The sequence below is a fragment of the Salmo salar genome, chromosome ssa13, assembly GCF_905237065.1.
Source record: "Salmo salar chromosome ssa13, Ssal_v3.1, whole genome shotgun sequence".
NCBI lineage: Eukaryota > Metazoa > Chordata > Actinopteri > Salmoniformes > Salmonidae > Salmo > Salmo salar.
In genome coordinates, this window is record NC_059454.1 from 87,056,497 (window position 1) to 87,073,755 (window position 17,259).

The 17,259-nt window shown below is 46.0% G+C and overlaps 1 protein-coding gene across 16 annotated transcripts in view; it reads right to left on the reverse strand.

The window, feature by feature from the left end:
* Positions 1 to 17,259, reverse strand: part of msi2h (RNA-binding protein Musashi homolog 2) — a 358,783-nt gene that overhangs the window by 99,352 nt on the left and 242,172 nt on the right. For all 16 annotated transcript variants that reach the window (XM_014137427.2, XM_045692183.1, XM_014137432.2 and 13 more), the window contains 1 exon segment: positions 5,097 to 5,179. In XM_014137427.2, the coding sequence (XP_013992902.1) occupies positions 5,097 to 5,179 (83 nt within the window).

Genomic DNA, 17,259 nt, shown 5'->3' on the forward strand with positions numbered 1-17,259 from the left:
CTACAAGACTACGGTTCCACTACAAGACTGTGGTTCCACTACAAGACTACGGTTCCACTACAAGACCGTGGTTCCACTACAAGACTACGTTTCCACTACAAGACTACGTTTCCACTACGACTACGTTTCCACTACAAGACTATGGTTTCACTACGAGGCGTACCATCCCTCAATGGTTCTACTATGATTCTACTACACTGAGATGTTCCTCACCAACCAGGAACCCTCTCCATGAGGAAGTGTGGTTGAATGACAAATGGTTATGTGATAAGCTACCCAATCAGCACCCCCTCTACCAATTGACAGCATAAATAAACGTAATGCATAGAACAGGTGTTAGTCTATAGCACACACCACCACGTGGTGATATACAAGGCCACCTGAACAGATATCTAAAGAGATGAGGTGAGACCTTATTGTCATTCAGCCTCCGTCTCCTGGCCGCCTCGTAGATGAGGGCGAGGGAGTTGGTGATCAGGAGGCCATTGAGAGAGAGAGAGAGAGAGAGAGAGAGAGAGAGAGAGAGAGAGAGAGATATTCTCAATAACTCTCTCGCTCCTGATTCGCTCCTGCCCTGGGGGCTTCACAGTAATCAGATCTGAAAAGGCTGTGAATGGAAGAGGGAGCGAGAGAGAGAGAGAGATAAAGAGAGAGAGCGATAAAGAGAGAGAGAGGAAGAGAGAAAAAGACAGAGAGAGAAAGAGAAAGGGGGATACTCAGACCCAGTACTTCTCCAACCAGCAGATCAAGGCCTGGGTAGATGAGTGCAGCCAGGCAGGAGATTCAGCATGTCACCCTGACATGGGACTTCCCAGAGAGACAGGAAGGGGCTCACCAGAGGCCAGGAGCCCCCTGGTGGGCAGAGCGGAGAGGAGAGGAGAGGAGAGGAGAGGAGAGGAGAGGAGAGGAGAGGAGAGGAGAGGAGAGGAGAGGAGAGGAGAGGAGAGGAGAGGAGAGGAGAGGAGAGGAGGAGAGTAGTAGGAGAGGAGGGGGTAGTTTCACTGGGTCAGAGGGACACCCACATTCTTCCACTAAGTCAACCCATCTATACATACACCATCCCGGGTGCAGTGCTGCTCCACACATGAACCCTGCGTGATTAAGTAAGTCCTCCAGGATTCACTCACACACACCATGGTCAGAACAGGTCTCAATGTGCACTGACCCTAACTGTCACCGGACCCCTAACATGATGAGCTCCCAAGCAAAGAATGGTATGTCTGCCTGTCTTTCTGTCTGTGCTGTCTGTCTGTGCTGTCTGTCTGTAGCAGAATGGCAGGCCTACTTGGAAGGGTATACCAAAGGGATAGCGCCAGGAGCTATTATTATAAATCTTAACATTACAGGGAGTCATGTCCAGTGGATATCTATGAATTATCTGAGATCTCGGGTATTGAGGGAATGTATTAGGTCCATTTCAGAAATTACTTAATTGGGGGAACTCGGATATTAAATCCTGAAAGAAATCCTCTTGAAATACTGAGGTCAAACCTGAGCCTTTTTTAAAATCTTACCTGTTTTCCCTCCATCCTTCACTCTGTCGGAGCTCTGAGGGGCCAAAGTCTTCTGAATGTTTTATGGGGGGCTGCGTATGCCCAGAGTGGAAATCAAAAGCAGGAGGCGTTGGGCGGCGAGAGGAATTCTCGCAAGGGCGACACACGCTCCGTCCTCACCTCAACAGTCTGGCCCATACTAGCTGGCCCATACTAGCTGGCCCATACTAGCTGGCCCATACCAGCTGGCCCATACTAGCTGGCCCTTACTAGCTGGCCCATACTAGCTGGCCCTCCCCTAACGTCCACCCCTCTGGACCTCTGGCCTGTGTTTTTATTTCTGCTGCATTCCCTCGCAGATGGTCGCCTGGCATTGAGTTGACTATATCCCCTATTAAAGGAAGGGTTCATCATGCAACTGTGGAATTGCCAGGCCGTCATTGTAAATAAGAATTTGTTCTTGATTGACTTGCCTGGATAAATAAAGGTATAAAAATGTCAATAAAAAGCAACAGATGGCAGGAGGCTGAGATGAGAAGAATCAAAACACACAGAGATACTGAAGTGTGTGAATACAGGGCCCTGCCTGCCACAGGATTTCACTTAATAATAACAATGATAATAATGACGATGAGTGGAATTAGCAAGTCAAATACACACAGCACAGGCTGTTAGCAGATGATGCTTCAGATACAGCTTTGATCTGAAGCTCCACAAGTGGATTCTAATAGAGGAAAGAAAAACAGGAAGAAGCTAGCTGAACTCCCCAAACCCTCTTCTCTGTTGTCTTAGAGACGCTCCTCAACCATCTCATTACAGCACAGAGAGAGAGAGCAGCACATCAACTTCTGCTATTTTCAACAAGACAAATAACCTGGAGTATTTGAAGTAGCTTTTTATTCTCCTCATTTTCTCTGAAGTTACTCATCTGATGATAACGACGCATGCAATTCCCTGCTAGTCCAATTCAATCCAGCCAGTCGATGGATGGCACAAACAATGCTCCCATCCACTGCAGGGAAAACGAAATAGCAGCCCTGGCTTGGTGCTCCCTGAACGATGAAACCATTTGATGCAATATCATATAAAAATCGATAACATTGTCTTGGTCTCATAGAACTTGCAGGCAGACATTCTCTGTCCCTGGGCTCAAGGAGCAGCTTGTCTGTGACGGAGAGAGAGAGAGAGAGAGAGAGAGGGAGCAAAAGAGGAGGATAGAGAGGGGAGAGGGATCAGAATGACTACAATATCTCATCTCCAGCTCAGATAACCAGATAACCAGGCCTGTTTCTCCTCTCCTCCCGTCTCTCAGCTCTCCTTTAATCCTCTCCTTCTCTCCTTTACTCTTCTCCTTTCCTTTCCTCTCCTCTCCTCTACTTTCCTGCTCTCTTCCTCCATTCTCTACTCCACCTCTCATCTCCCCATCTCTTCTCCTCTCCTCCAATGCTTTCCCCTTTCCTCTCATATCCTCCCTCTCTCCTTATGTGATTCCTATGGGAGCTGTGTAAGGCTTTGATCAGCAGGGACTGTCACACACACAGAGCGATGCAGGGGGATGAGTTAGGGGAGTGGAGGGGAGGGGATGGCAACAGGTGGCCCAGGGGCCAACACCGGCCTGCGGGAGATTCTTTTAGGCCCCCCAAAGTTTTTAGCCAATTCTTATTATTTATAAATTTTTGTTGTTGAATATTTTGTCAAAAAATACTAAAATCACCAGGAATTCAGCAAAAAATGTGTTTCACTTAATAAATCTGTGCACAAGTATTCCCACAAATAAAAACAAATGGATATGTGATTGTGTCTAAATGTACTGAAGATATGAAATTATTGCTATTTTCAAAACAATCTATTTTAGGGCTTAGTTGTTACAGTTCATATGAGGAAATCATTCAATTTAAATAAATGAATTAGGCCTTAATCTATGGATTTCACATGACTGGGAATACAGATATGGATCTGTTGGTCACAGATACAGTGTCTTAAAAAATGGGCCTCACAATAGGCTTCATGATCTAGTCATGGTATTTCTGTGCATTCAAATTGCTATCAATAAAATGAAATTGTGTTCGTTGTCCGTAGCTTATGCCTGCCCATATCATAACCCGACCGCCATCATGGGGCACTCTGTTTACAACATTGACAACAGCAAACCACTCGCCAACACAAAGTCGTTCACGTGGTCTGTGGTTGTGAGGCCTGTTGGACGTACTGGCAAATTCTCTAAAATGACGTTGGAGGCGGCTTATGGTAGAGAAATTAACATACAATTCTCTGGCAACAGCCCTGGTGGACATTCCTGCAGTCAGCATGCCAATTGCACACTTCCTTAAAACTTGAGACATCTGTGGCATTGTGGTGTGTAACAAAACTGCACCATTTTTTAGATTGGCCTTTTATTGTCCCCTGCATTAGATACCCCTGAGTAATGATCATGCTGTTTAATCAGCTTCTTGATATGCCCACCTTTAAGGTGGATGGTTTGTTTTGGCAAAGGAGAAATGCACACTAACAGGGATGTAAACACATTTGTGCACAACATTTTTGAGAAAAAAGCTTTTTGTGCATATGGAATATTTCTGGGCTCTTTTATTTCAGCTCATGAAAGATGGGACCAACACTTTACATGTTACGTTTATATTTTTGTTCAGTATAACTATGTTCCGGCCCCCCGACCATGCGCACCAACAAAAATCGTCCCGCGGCTGAATCTAGTTGCCTTCCCCTGAGTTAGGGAGAGCCAGTAAGGTCATACATGGGAGAGCCGGTCCCTAGTGGATCTGTTTCTACTACACCGCCCCTGTCAGTCAGCTCCTATGGTCCTGAAGGAGACCACATAGTAAAGGAAGGAGTCCCAACCCATTGAGTGACAGGAAGAGAGCATTCCCTCTAGCCTATCACAGGCCACAGGGCCAACCCAGTCAGTAGGCTATACACAGTGTACACCCAGGGGGACTGGAGGGGCACACACACTACAGAGACTCACAACTGTCTGCTGTACATCAACATGTGACATAAAACAGATGGCTACAGTATGTCCTGTGATATTGAGCATGAGTCATCTGATTAGCTGAACTGACGGAATGACCATACACTTTCCACTGTGTGCTTTGAAGCAGAAGACAACAGCAGTGAGGAGTGATGAGTCAGATCATTACTGGGCTTCCTGGAAGGCTCTAATCCCTGGTTAATGAACTCTTCCTCTGCCAATGACTTCCCAGCAACACTCTCTGCCTGCCCTGGCTGGCTGCAGTCAAGGCCTGTGTGTGTCTGGTGTGGGTATGGCTGGGGTTGGAAGAGAAGGACAGGTTCCTCTCACCAGTCCCTCAACCTGACAGGCGGAATTCACACACACAATTTCACGGTTTCTGGGCAGTACACACCACTGAGCTCCCCATCCCAGAGACCCATCGAGTGCACACACAGACACAGGCACGTGCATGCACACACACACATACCACACAAACACACACACATATACACAGGCGTGCACATACACCTACACCCCACACACACTGTTGACTCTTTGCTATTAACACTCCATTAAAGAGGAAATCAAACATTAATCCTTCAACACCAACCTGGAATTGAAAAGAGTGGACTCACCATTTTATTATTGATTTCATGAAAATGAATTTCACAGACTTTCTCTACGACGTCTTCGCCCTCGAAAGTTATGAAGCCAAATCCTGTGCAGAGGTAGAGAGTGAGAGAAAGGGAGAGAAGAGAGAGACACAGTGAGTTAGGGGGACTTTGCAAACTTCAGTAACTAAAGGGAAAGCCACCACAGGCCTGATTATTATCATGAGCTGCATGGAGAAACTCTGCCCGGCCGTCTTTTGGAGAGGCAGAATGGCGTCAGCGCTGAGAGGAATGACTGAACAAGGCAGACATTGTCTTCTTTAAATCAGCTATATGATGAAATCTCTGACATTATTAGAGGCACTGGAGGACCTTCTCCACAAAGAGAAGATGGAAAAACAGCACAAAGCCCATTTAATGAGATTCATGGGAGCTGGAGCCTTAGCATCTGAATTTCATTAAATGCATTTTGTGTTCCCCTTCATTGAAATTTCACTGTATAAGAAGCCCTCGTTTTTATGTTAATGCCAGACTCGGCATATCTGAATGTGTCATTGACCGTGGGATTTTGGGGGTATTTATAAGATAAAAGCTTAACCCCTTCCTCTACCAAGGAGGCAAGGCTGCGAGACAAGACAACTGCAGCCTTGGCGCACCAGGGAACAGCAGTGCTCTTTTCTCGGCTGTTTTGATGGCTGACGCACAAAGCAATGTGCCTTCTTTATGGCGCGGGTTCAAAGGGAAAATTATTTTCTATTGCAATGTGTTAGAAAGGAAGAGCTAGCATGGAAAAACAAAGAAGAAGAAAAGAACAAGTGTGAGTTAACGGGAATCAGCTCCTATTCAGCCTGTCCTACTGTAGACAGACAGACAGACAGACAGACAGACAGACAGACAGACAGACAGACAGACAGACAGACAGACAGACAGACAGACAGACAGACAGAGAGAATCACCTCAGCCTGTCCTACTGTAGACAGACAGACAGACAGGCAGGCAGGCAGGCAGACAGGCAGACAGACAGACAGACAGACAGACAGACAGACAGACAGACAGACAGACAGACAGACAGACAGACAGACAGACAGACAGACAGACAGACAGACAGACAGACAGACAGAATCACCTCAGCCTGTCCTACTGTAGACAGACAGACAGACAGACAGGCAGGCAGGCAGGCAGGCAGGCAGGCAGACAGACAGACAGACAGACAGACAGACAGACAGACAGACAGACAGACAGACAGACAGACAGACAGACAGACAGACAGACAGACAGACAGACAGACAGACAGACAGACAGACAGACAGACAAGAACACCTCAGCCTGGGTTTAAACACACATTACAATAAACAATCACCATGATAAGTCATTATCAGTAAGTCATTATCATGGAGTTCAACAGATGATGATGGGCTGAAGAGACATTGTGACATGTTGAATGTGATATGGGTTTTGATTTGTCAATGGACGTTACAATACAAGAGGTCAAAAGGCATGTAGCCTGAGTACATTGTGTTAAACTAAACCGATACCATACCCATAATAGTCAATACCATATGTGTAATCAGCCTATTCTAAACACAAACACACAGTCCATAATACTGACAGTCAGCATCCTCCTGGGTTTAGACAGACGGGGCTTTCGCATTAAATGGAGGATAAACAGGGTCGGGGCCAGGGGTTAGAGGTCGGAGGTGAGACGAGGGAAGATAAGGAGACGGCAGGGCTGATAAGACCATGGGTAAATTAACCAGCGCCTACCCCCTCTATTCCACCGTGACCTTTGAGTCATTAACACTTAACTCTGACAGCAAGACAAAGGGGAGAGTGTGTAGTACACATTAGTCACTTTCACCTGTGCTTAGAAGCGTTCCTAAAGCTCTCTTTACAATGACTGCTGCTGTTGACTGTCACCACATAGCCCAGGGGCAGGTTTTGTGTGTCATGTTACTGTAACATGATAATACATGCAATACAATGCACATTGAGCACTAGCACTAAACTGCCCCTGGAATCATTTTCTGTGCAATAGGGACAAGTTAAACAGGATTTCTAAAATCCTTGATGAGTGTTGGTGAGATTAACTGTGTATGCAGGGCTAACCTAATGTAGCAGGCATAGAAAGAAGCCTGAGAGGAGTTCCCACTTCCATAAGTTAGGTTGAAAATACTGTATCCCTGAAAACCGGATGTTAGCGCTTACTGGCTGCTCCGAATGGGCTAATAAATCAAATCAAATCAAATGTATTTATATAGCCCTTCGTACATCAGCTGATATCTCAAAGTGCTGTACAGAAACCCAGCCTAAAACCCCAAACAGCAAGCAATGCATGTGAAAGAAGCACGGTGGCTAGGAAAAACTCCCTAGGAAAAAACTCCCTAATAATGCAGGGCAGGCACTGTAGTGTTCTAACTACCGTCATGAGAGGGAATTTATGCCAAGTTTTCCTAAATTCCCTGACCTCCTCTGATGACTTCCTCTATAAACTCATCAGGACATCCTGGTGCATCTGGTGGGAAGGAAAGTTGGTCAGCCCGCCATCCTCCTATCCCTCACTACTTATGTCTGGGGTTTCAAACTTACTGTCTTTCTCTCTCCCTCGGTTCCCTTTTTTGCCTGCTTCCCTTGTCTTGCCTGCTTCCCTTGTCATTACTCATAATAACAGTAATCTGAGTTAAACTCTTCACTATCTTCCTGAAACTGGCAGAGGATGTTACTGAAACATCTCTCGTGCAACAGGAACTTGGAAAAAAACAGGAAAAGCTGAGGGTGAGGTTGAATGAGGTTGAATTAAAATACGCAGATAAATCATCAACAGCTATTCATTTGATGCATTCTATATCAGACCAACGGAATATCAATTTAAGAAGTGACGTCCTGAGATTGGCTTGCCGTGGGCTGCCTGCCTGTGTGTTTCTGTGGGCAAGGCGAGGCTGAGGAGCGGTGTCGGGAGCTGGAAAATTGGAAGATGCAGCTTGTTTTCCAGCTCGCTCCACCTCCCCCTCGTCGGCGGCACAAGGACCACTTTTGACAACCAACAAATCAGCCGTCAGGAGCCATTTGTCAAGGCGGAGTGCGGGAGGAGAGAGTGGCGGACGGCTGAGCGGAGCGAGTAGAGAGACAGAAAGAGAGAGACGGGAGAGGGGTTAACACACCTGCCCTCTCTGCAGGAGAGTGCTCCTGTCACCGCACTCTCTCCCTCTGCCACACACTGAGACAGGCAGCTCCTCCTTTAACTGACAGCATATTTTCCACTGCACCATTACACACTATGGGGTCAGGGCCTAGCCTCTGTCACCATCACCCACCAAGCACTACCAACACCGGCCCACAAGGGAAGCTGCTGAGAGCTGCATGCAGGATGGGCTTCTACACCCAAGACTAAATCATAGGCTTCTGACCTAACACTGAGTTTTTTTCTAATCAGTGTATTGAGTCCAGAGAGCCATCTCCTGTTGACAGGGGCCTCATTATGGCAGATGCAGAGAGAACTGCCTGTAACCAGAGAGTCTGGCTCAGTCTTTCTAGGAGTTATTGATAACCTGAGCCCAAACTGCTCTATTAGAGAAACAACCCACCGATCCAAACACTACAGCCATCACAAAGAGCCATAACACTACCTCTGATACCAGTGAACACGGTCTCCTGTCCTGTCTGTTTGATGAATATCCTCAGGGCCAGTCCTTGTCGTTCTGCCGCCCTAGGCAAGACAAAAAAAATGCCACCCCAACAAAACTAGAATAGTCCCAGTAAGCAAAATGACATTAAAAAGACATGTAAAATACATCATTTTCCAGACGTTGAAGTTAGGTTCAATTTAGGTTCTGAATAAAAGGTGAAAATGTGTATTTTTCGTACGTCTAAAATACATATTATCCAGGACGTTGAAAAATACATATTTTCCGGACGTTGAAATCAGGTTAATTTTCAGTTATGAATGAAATTAGAAAATACTTAATTTTGCGGATGTTGAAAATACGTATTTTCCCACGTTGAAACTATGTATTTTCCTGATGTATAAATCAGGCTCATTTTTGGTTCTGAATAAAAGTAAAAAATATGTAATTTATAGACATCTATGTTTGGGCAAAATCAAGGCTGGTCCAGACTGGACAAAATCTGAACCAAACATAGACGTTTATGAATGGACCGGACCAAAAAACAATGTCAGTGTATGTGGAAATCAAGGCAGGTCCGGATTCAAGGCCGGTCCGTGCTTACTGAGGTGTTGCCTACAGTGTTGCATGAAATTTAAATCTATGTGGTAAGCCTACCGTTTGTAAAACACCCCAAAAAAGACGTCTGGTTTGGACAGGAACAAAAAAAGATGTCCAAAAGACGTCGTCTCGTACTTACTGGGGTGTAGCCTACCATGTTGACTGCAAAGGAATTCTATAAATGCCCATCCATGTGGTAGGCCCACCATTTGTAAAACAGGCTGTTGCATTGGCTTTATTAGTCCTGATTCCTGTGACTAATCAATTTGTCTCTGAATATCAGCTACCCAACTTTATCAGGAGTTATCGTGAGCTTATTTGCAATGTGTTTACACAGCTGGAAACGCAGAAGTATTTTCTTTTTTGCTATGATCAGCTTGTCAAAAATGTACAGATAGAAACTTGAAACCATTGATCATGACATTGGGGTGAAACTCCTGGACAACAGTTGTGATTGTCCATTCCATATTGTCCATTTTACTTTGACCTGTCCTGTTGTTAGGATATGTTGTTTGTTAACATGACAGATCATTTTTTATTTGATTGGGTACAATTTAGGTTAGGCTATTTGATTGGAGAAACCTGCATGATGTAAAAAGTGTCCGTCTCATTACATTGTCATCCATTTAATCTCCAGCCTGTAGGCTACAGAAAAGGCCACACACTCTTTCTACCATATCCTATATCTGCTACATGATTTATGTTACTCTTTTTTTGACGGAACGTTGGTGGAGCGTTGCAGAGATGCATCTCGCAAACAGCACCCTGGAGAGGCGCGCTGGGAATGGACTAGCAACATATTTTGTGCCCCTGCCTTTGACAAAGTGGGCACTGTTTATCACAGGGTGGCATCAGCGCTCACCTAAAAAGCCCATTAGCCACTGGTTGAGAGAAATTGTCATTGGTTTTGGGCAAAATTACGTGAGGTTTTGTGTGTTGTTGGAGGTGCGTCTTGATCAGTTTAGCTCAGAAAAAGCCGCACTCGTCAATCTGCCTCCGCATGCGGCCGCCTAATCCTGCCTAATGAGTGGGCCGGCCGTGAGTATCGTCTCCTGCTGGGTAGGTTGTATTGTCTTCCAGGATGACAGAAACATAGAACAATGTCACACCTCTCTCCAGCCTGGACCCTCCCACAGGGGCTGTCTGACCCTCTACCCCTGTACTGGTCTTCCGCCCCACACTCCTCTACCCTGTTCATTACAGACCCAACAGGTACAGCACAACCCCCATCCCCCCTCCACTCGTCCTCCCTCTCATCCCTCCTTCCCCAGGGTGTCAGATAGAGGTGTGTGATTCCTGTCTGGTGACCCCTGGTGGGTGTTCTGCTCCCCAACATGGCAGGAGACCAGGACAACAGCTCCATGAGATGAATAAAGAGGACCAGGAATCAATAGGGACAGGGAGAGGTGTCAACACCTTCGCTGGGACAAAACTTTCCTTAAGCTTCAACAATGGCCACTTATGACAACACATGGATTTCCAATGTGAGTGCTGGTAATAGGTGTTACTGGCTGGCTGCTGCAGAGGCGTCTTGGCTGACTAGGCTGCATCTCACACTTATTAGAGAGGGGCAGGCCTGGCCCTGTCCCCCATCTCCACTGAGCTACACCGAGCCCACGTTCACAGCCTCTTACCAGCAGCACACATAACCCTGCACACACACTCTCCCTGCCTGCATAATGCCATTTCCCCGCAGAGAGAGAGAGAGAGAGGCTACGCAAATAACATTAAAATGCTAAATCGATGAAACGTCAAGTGACCTTTGCTTAAAAAGTTGATTCTGCCGGAGCCACATTAATGTATTTAAAGTAGAACAAGATCAAATCAGATAGCATTCTGGAGAGTTTTCTCTCTTCATTTTCTGGCAGACACTAAAGGGACTTGCAAATAAATGCTGAAAACTTTACTTTTCAGTTGACTTAACTGTCACCCCTGTTTAAAATCCAACAGCAGTCTTCACATTTTTACTCAACTCACCCTTTTTAGCACCTGGGAATTACAAATTAGGCTAAATCGTTTCTCTCTGCTATGTTTCCACTGAGTGTGTGACGCCATTTACATACATAAATAGCTTATTTGGGTACGGCTGTGGAAGAATGTGGACTTCAGCACATGGAAGTGCTATCCTCGGTTAAGGTGTAGGACTTGTTTTCATATTTTCTTAAGGTTGTATTCTGAGGAAAAATCACATACAGTATGCATACCCACAACCCCCTGGGCACAGCAGAGCAGACAGATTCTAGTGACGTGCCTGTGTCAGTCATCCTTACATGAAAATGAAAGCTCAGAGCACTGAGAGCATAGATATGTTCATCCATCCATTACAGCATTAGATACTCAGCAGACGGTGAGATATCATTCTCATCCAGGACCAACAATGGTATAGGGTGTCAGTGTCAGCCTATCAGGCCCTACGGTAGGATCTGTATAAGGAACTTGCTGGTGGATTGAGAGCATATTTAACCTGTGCCTAGAGCAGACAGTTAGAGTAGTATAGGGGGACATCATTTCAGAGACACTTCCTAATGTGCAGTCCATGATGAGCTCATCGGCATTTGTGACTGAAAACACTGGGTTACCATGGTGAGTGTGTGTGTGTGTGTGTGTGTGTGTGTGTGTGTGTGTGTGTGTGTGTGTGTGTGTGTGTGTGTGTGTCTGGGATGAAGGAGGGGACAGGGAATACATAAGCCGATCTTTCAGGATCAATATATGGATCTCCAGGGAATCAATGGAAATGTTCTGCTTTATTTACCCAAGCCCTCCATCACAAAGCAGCAGAATAGATACCTGGTGAGCTCTTGGGAGTGGGAGAACCGTGTAAAATAAAAGAGATTGGACATTAGAATCGATACTGGGGAGCAGACCTCCCACAACTCCCTAATGACTAGGGCCAAATATGTTTCACCAGGTGAAAAGAAGTGAAAACACGGAGAAGAATGTTACTGTACACATATCGTCTTGACAATACTAAACCTGTGATCCTACTGTACAGTACTCCAATTATCGCAAGACTTTCTGGGTCAATATACAGCATGGAGAGGAGGGCGAGGGACCAAGGGAGAAACAGATATGCTGTGGCTGAGGTTCAGTCTCTGTGTGAGTTTAAATGAGAGGGAGGAAGAAAGAGAGGAATGAAAAAGACACTGACACAAATACACACAGAGATGGTGTGAGTGAGTGAGTGAGTGAGTGAGTGAGTGAGTGAGTGAGTGAGTGAGTGAGTGAGTGAATGAGTGAGTGAGTGAGTGAGTGTGGGTGGTGTGAGTGAGTGAGTGAGTGAGTGAGTGAGTGAGTGGTGTGAGTGAGTGAGTGAGTGAGTGAGTGTGTGAGTGAATGAGTGAGTGAGTGAGTGAGTGTGGGTGGGTGGTGTGAGTGAGTGAGTGAGTGAGTGAGTGAGTGAGTGAGTGAGTGAGTGAGTGAGTGAGTGAGTGAGTGAGTGTGTGAGTGAGTGAATGACTGTGGGTGGTGTGAGTGAGTGAGTGAGTGAGTGAGTGTGTGAGTGAGTGAATGACTGTGGGTGGTGTGAGTGTGGGTGAGTGAGGGTGGTGTGAGTGAGTGAGTGAGTGAGTGAGTGAGTGAGTGAGTGAGTGAGTGAGTGAGTGAGTGAGTGAGTGTGTGACTGAGTGAGTGAGTGAGTGAGTGTGGGTGGTGTGAGTGAGTGAGTGAGTGAGTGAGTGAGTGAGTGAGTGAGTGAGTGAGTGGGTGAGTGAGTGAGTGTGGGTGGGTGGTGTGAGTGTGGGTGAGTGAGTGAGTGAGTGAGGGTGGTGTGAGTGTGTGGAGAGATCTGGAAGCAGCAGGAGGATCTGAGCTGCAGCCGGAGGTTATGTCCATCTCTCACTCCCATCACACACACTGGGCCACACTGAGTAGCAGAGCAGCCATGTTTACACATACGCTGGTACGGAATCACCACACACCCATAAGCACAGACCCGTCTCTCTCTATAAAGAGGAATGGCTCACTCCGCAGCACACGCAGGGGTAAGTGCCACATATGATTTATGGCAACATTAGACGGTAAAAATAAGAGGAGTAAGGAAATCCTCAGCACTACAAACACAACACTAAACAACTTGTGCAGCAAAACAAATCACTCCCTCCAAATCGCTAAAGATCTGCGCTCCACTTTCCCCATGCACTCACCAAAATAGAACGTGTAATGGGTGTAGGGTAGCTAGGCTGCAGGCCTCACAACTCTTAAAACACACCGTGTCAAAGACCAGGGAGGAGAGGAAGTGGAACAACCAAGAGGAGGTTGACCTAGGATCCCCTGGCGATACACACGGAGTCTGAGTCCCACACACACGCACACACACCCCGTATGGCTGCTACAGCGACAGGTTCCCCCTGCCCCTTACATCCCTCTCCTTTCATGATTGGCTGCTCTGACCTCATTATGCATGACCAGCCCTTCACCTGTTCAATCAGACCTGGGAGCAGGGCCCACACCTCCGGTGGCAGGCGGTGTGCCTTGGCCCTGTAATAAAGCAAGGGGCCTTCCAGAGTCCACAGCTCCACTGTTACAGGCCTTTGATCAGCACATCGCTATGCTGTAACTGACGATTCTGGAACCAGCACTCAGGTAATCCTCTGATTTATACACTCATTACCATTAACAGACTCAGAGCAGAGATGAGCACACACGCTCCAACACCGGAACACTCCAAAACAGAGCCTCCAGGAAAGGAAGGGAGAACATGAGGAAGCAGTGCATCTTGTTCCAGTCACAAACTACAGCGACAGAAAGAGAACAAATGATGGGAAGGTTTACTCAGTCTTCCCTAAAATGCTGACATAAACCAGCTCACACACAGGGGTCCTACAGTATGAGAAGTAGGATGTGTGGGGGAGACCAATTACATAACACAGCGCTACAGTACGTTATCTATATGAATAAGCATGGTGACAGAGCCACAAGCTGCAGCCGGGGGAAATAGAGTGGCCGTGGCATCAGCACTCTTACTCAGCTCCATCGCGAGGAGGGTTTCATTAATAAAAACCAGAGCTCAAACAATGATTAGCCCAGAATAAGTCCCCGTTTTCCTCCTAAAGAGGCTGGTGGAGAGGTCTCACTTTAGGGACTGGGAGGTTGTGGACCAGCAGAGGCCATTAACATTACTTGTAGTCAGCCCTATTGACTCTGCATACAAAGATAATGCTCTCTTGCCTTTTGCCTAGGCAATTAAAGTCAAAAAAAAGAGGAGAGGGTGAAAAAGCTCTCAACAATATATTTTGCTCCTGCGACATTCCTCTGAATCATTCCCATTAGAGGGAAGAGCTGTAAATCATTTCCCCTGGCTAATCAGTGTAGTGATAAATGCATTGAGAACAGGTTTAGTCATCTACCCCCCCTCTTTCTAACAACACCCCAGAGCTATATGTAATAAAGGCTTACCTATGATGGTCTTATTGCTGGGCTTTGTGAGCTCTAAGAATACCTCACTATCCCATAAAAATATATATTTTTAATTGAGTTCAATCGTAAAGCATGCAGGGAGATGCAGCAGAATACACCACATTTGCTCTCCTGCTCTCCTTGTGGCTTTGAATGTAGGCTATGCTTGGTGGCATATTCCTTTTTTAATTAAATAACACATTCACTGATAAAATGTCAATCCAGAAGGAAGCTTTAACAGGATAAATGTCTTATTTATTTCTCAGATTACAATCTTTTCAATGTCCTTGTGCTTGAGCCTGAGCTTAAAATATATATGCCCGTGTGAGTGTGTGGTCCACTGTGTCTGTGCAATCCCACTAATGATACTGAAGGAGAGTGAAGAGGCAGGCAGGGCTATAGAGACGTGAGATGGAGGGTTGCATAGGTTAGATTATAAACTGGGTGGTTCGAGCCCTGAATGCTGATTGGCTGAAAGCCGTGTTATATCAGACCGTATACCACGGGAATGACAAAACATTTATTTTTACTGCTCTAATTACGTTGGTAACCTGTTTATAATAGCAATAAGGCACCTCGGGGGTTTGTGGTATATGGCCAATATACCACTGCTAAGGGCTGTGTCCAAGCACTCCGCGTAGCGTCGTGCCGAAGAACAGCTTTTAGCCGTGGTATATTGCACATATACCACACCCCCTTGGGCCTTATTGCTTAATTAGAGGAGACAGACGAGGATAAGTGATAGATGCCGAAAGTAGGGACCAGCCACAAATACACCAGCTGTTGTTGCAAACACATTTCTACGTGGGTATGTCAATGAGTGTATGTGTGTGTGTTTGCATTCAGTGCATCTATGTATGTACAGTATGTTCTGTGCATGTGTGCAACTGTGCATGTCTCAATTGGTGCTCCTGTTTGTCCTCACATGTCAACGTGGATTTATTCACCCACCCACCACCTAAGAAACATGCACAGACACGCACAGAACTGTAAGTGATATGCAGCGACACACAGGCAGATATAAACAAACATCAATCCTATAGCAAAAGAGACAATATGAATAACAAGTCTTTTTTCAGCCAGGCAGATCCCATACGTATTGTGTGTGCTCAACATGTGAATGTCTTAATATCTGTGACTCAGAGATGTGGATGTCTTGAGTTTAGATTCTGGGTAGGGATCTATAAGCCTATTCATAGGTCTGGCTCTGTCTAAATATTCTATACATATCTGGGTCTGTGCACATTCTATAAATGAACCAATGTTTGTACTGTATGTGTGATGTGTATTATATCTTAGCACGTTTCATGTATGTGATGACGTGTGTGATGAGTTAATGTATGTCAGTGTCAGTTTGACTTGAGGTTACGTGGTGAATGTATGTCAGTGTCAGTTTGACTTGAGGTTACGTGGTGAATGTATGTCAGTGTCAGTTTGACTTGAGGTTACGTGGTGAATGTATGTCAGTGTCAGTTTGACTTGAGGTTACGTGGTGAATGTATGTCAGTGTCAGTTTGACTTGAGGTTACGTGGTGAATGTATGTCAGTGTCAGTTTGACTTGAGGTTACGTGGTGAATGTATGTCAGTGTCAGTTTGACTTGAGGTTACGTGGTGAGTGTATTTGCATGCCAGAATGTATTATTTAGTCCTAGCTGTGTGTACATCCTTGTTCACATGTGAATAAGATACAGCGTGTGTGTCTGGATAGATATGTGTGTGTGTGTGTGTGTGTGTGTGTGTGTGTGTGTGTGTGTGTGTGTGTGTGTGTGTGTGTGTGTGTGTGTGTGTGTGTGTGTGTGTGTGTGTGTGTGTGTGTGTGTTTCCTGTGTGTGTGTCTGTGTTCTGCCGGAGCGGCTGGGCTCTGGCTCCACTCTACTGTAGCTGTGCTGAGGGAACTATCGTGTCTGTCTCTATGTAGGTCAGCTAGCAGCGATGGGCCATCCATTTTAGTGTCCTACTTAGAAAGACATACAGTGCGGTGCAAAAGAGAGACAGGGACTTTTTTTCTCCATTTAAGCCACCCTCCATCCCTCTCTCTGCTCCCCTCCTCCCTCCCTTCCTGCTGCCCACTGTGCTCAGCCGATACACACTTTCATTCTCCCAGCTCAGCGGAGCAGCACACCTCTAACTGTATGTGCTGAATGCACAGGGCTACATGGACAGTCTGTTAAGGCAGGACTGAGACAAACAGAGCTACATGGACAGTCTGTTAAGGCAGGACTGAGACAAACAGAGCTACATGGACAGTCTGTTAAGGCAGGACTGAGACAAACAGGGCTACATGGACAGTCTGTTAAGGCAGGACTGAGACAAACAGAGCTAAAGCTATGTGCTCATTACCTGACCTCAGCTCAGTAGCCAGCTGGCTCTGTGGTTTCACACTAAACCTATACCATTCACGTAATCAAACATGCTAGAGCAGGAGACGGCAACTACATTCAGCCACAGAGAGGAGAGTCTGGGGGCTGGAACATAATGATAATCATTTGTACACTGCAAATTGAACACAATGAAGGCCAATAATTTCATACCTTGATTACATTGAGACATGATCACTTCTCTTTTTTTATTC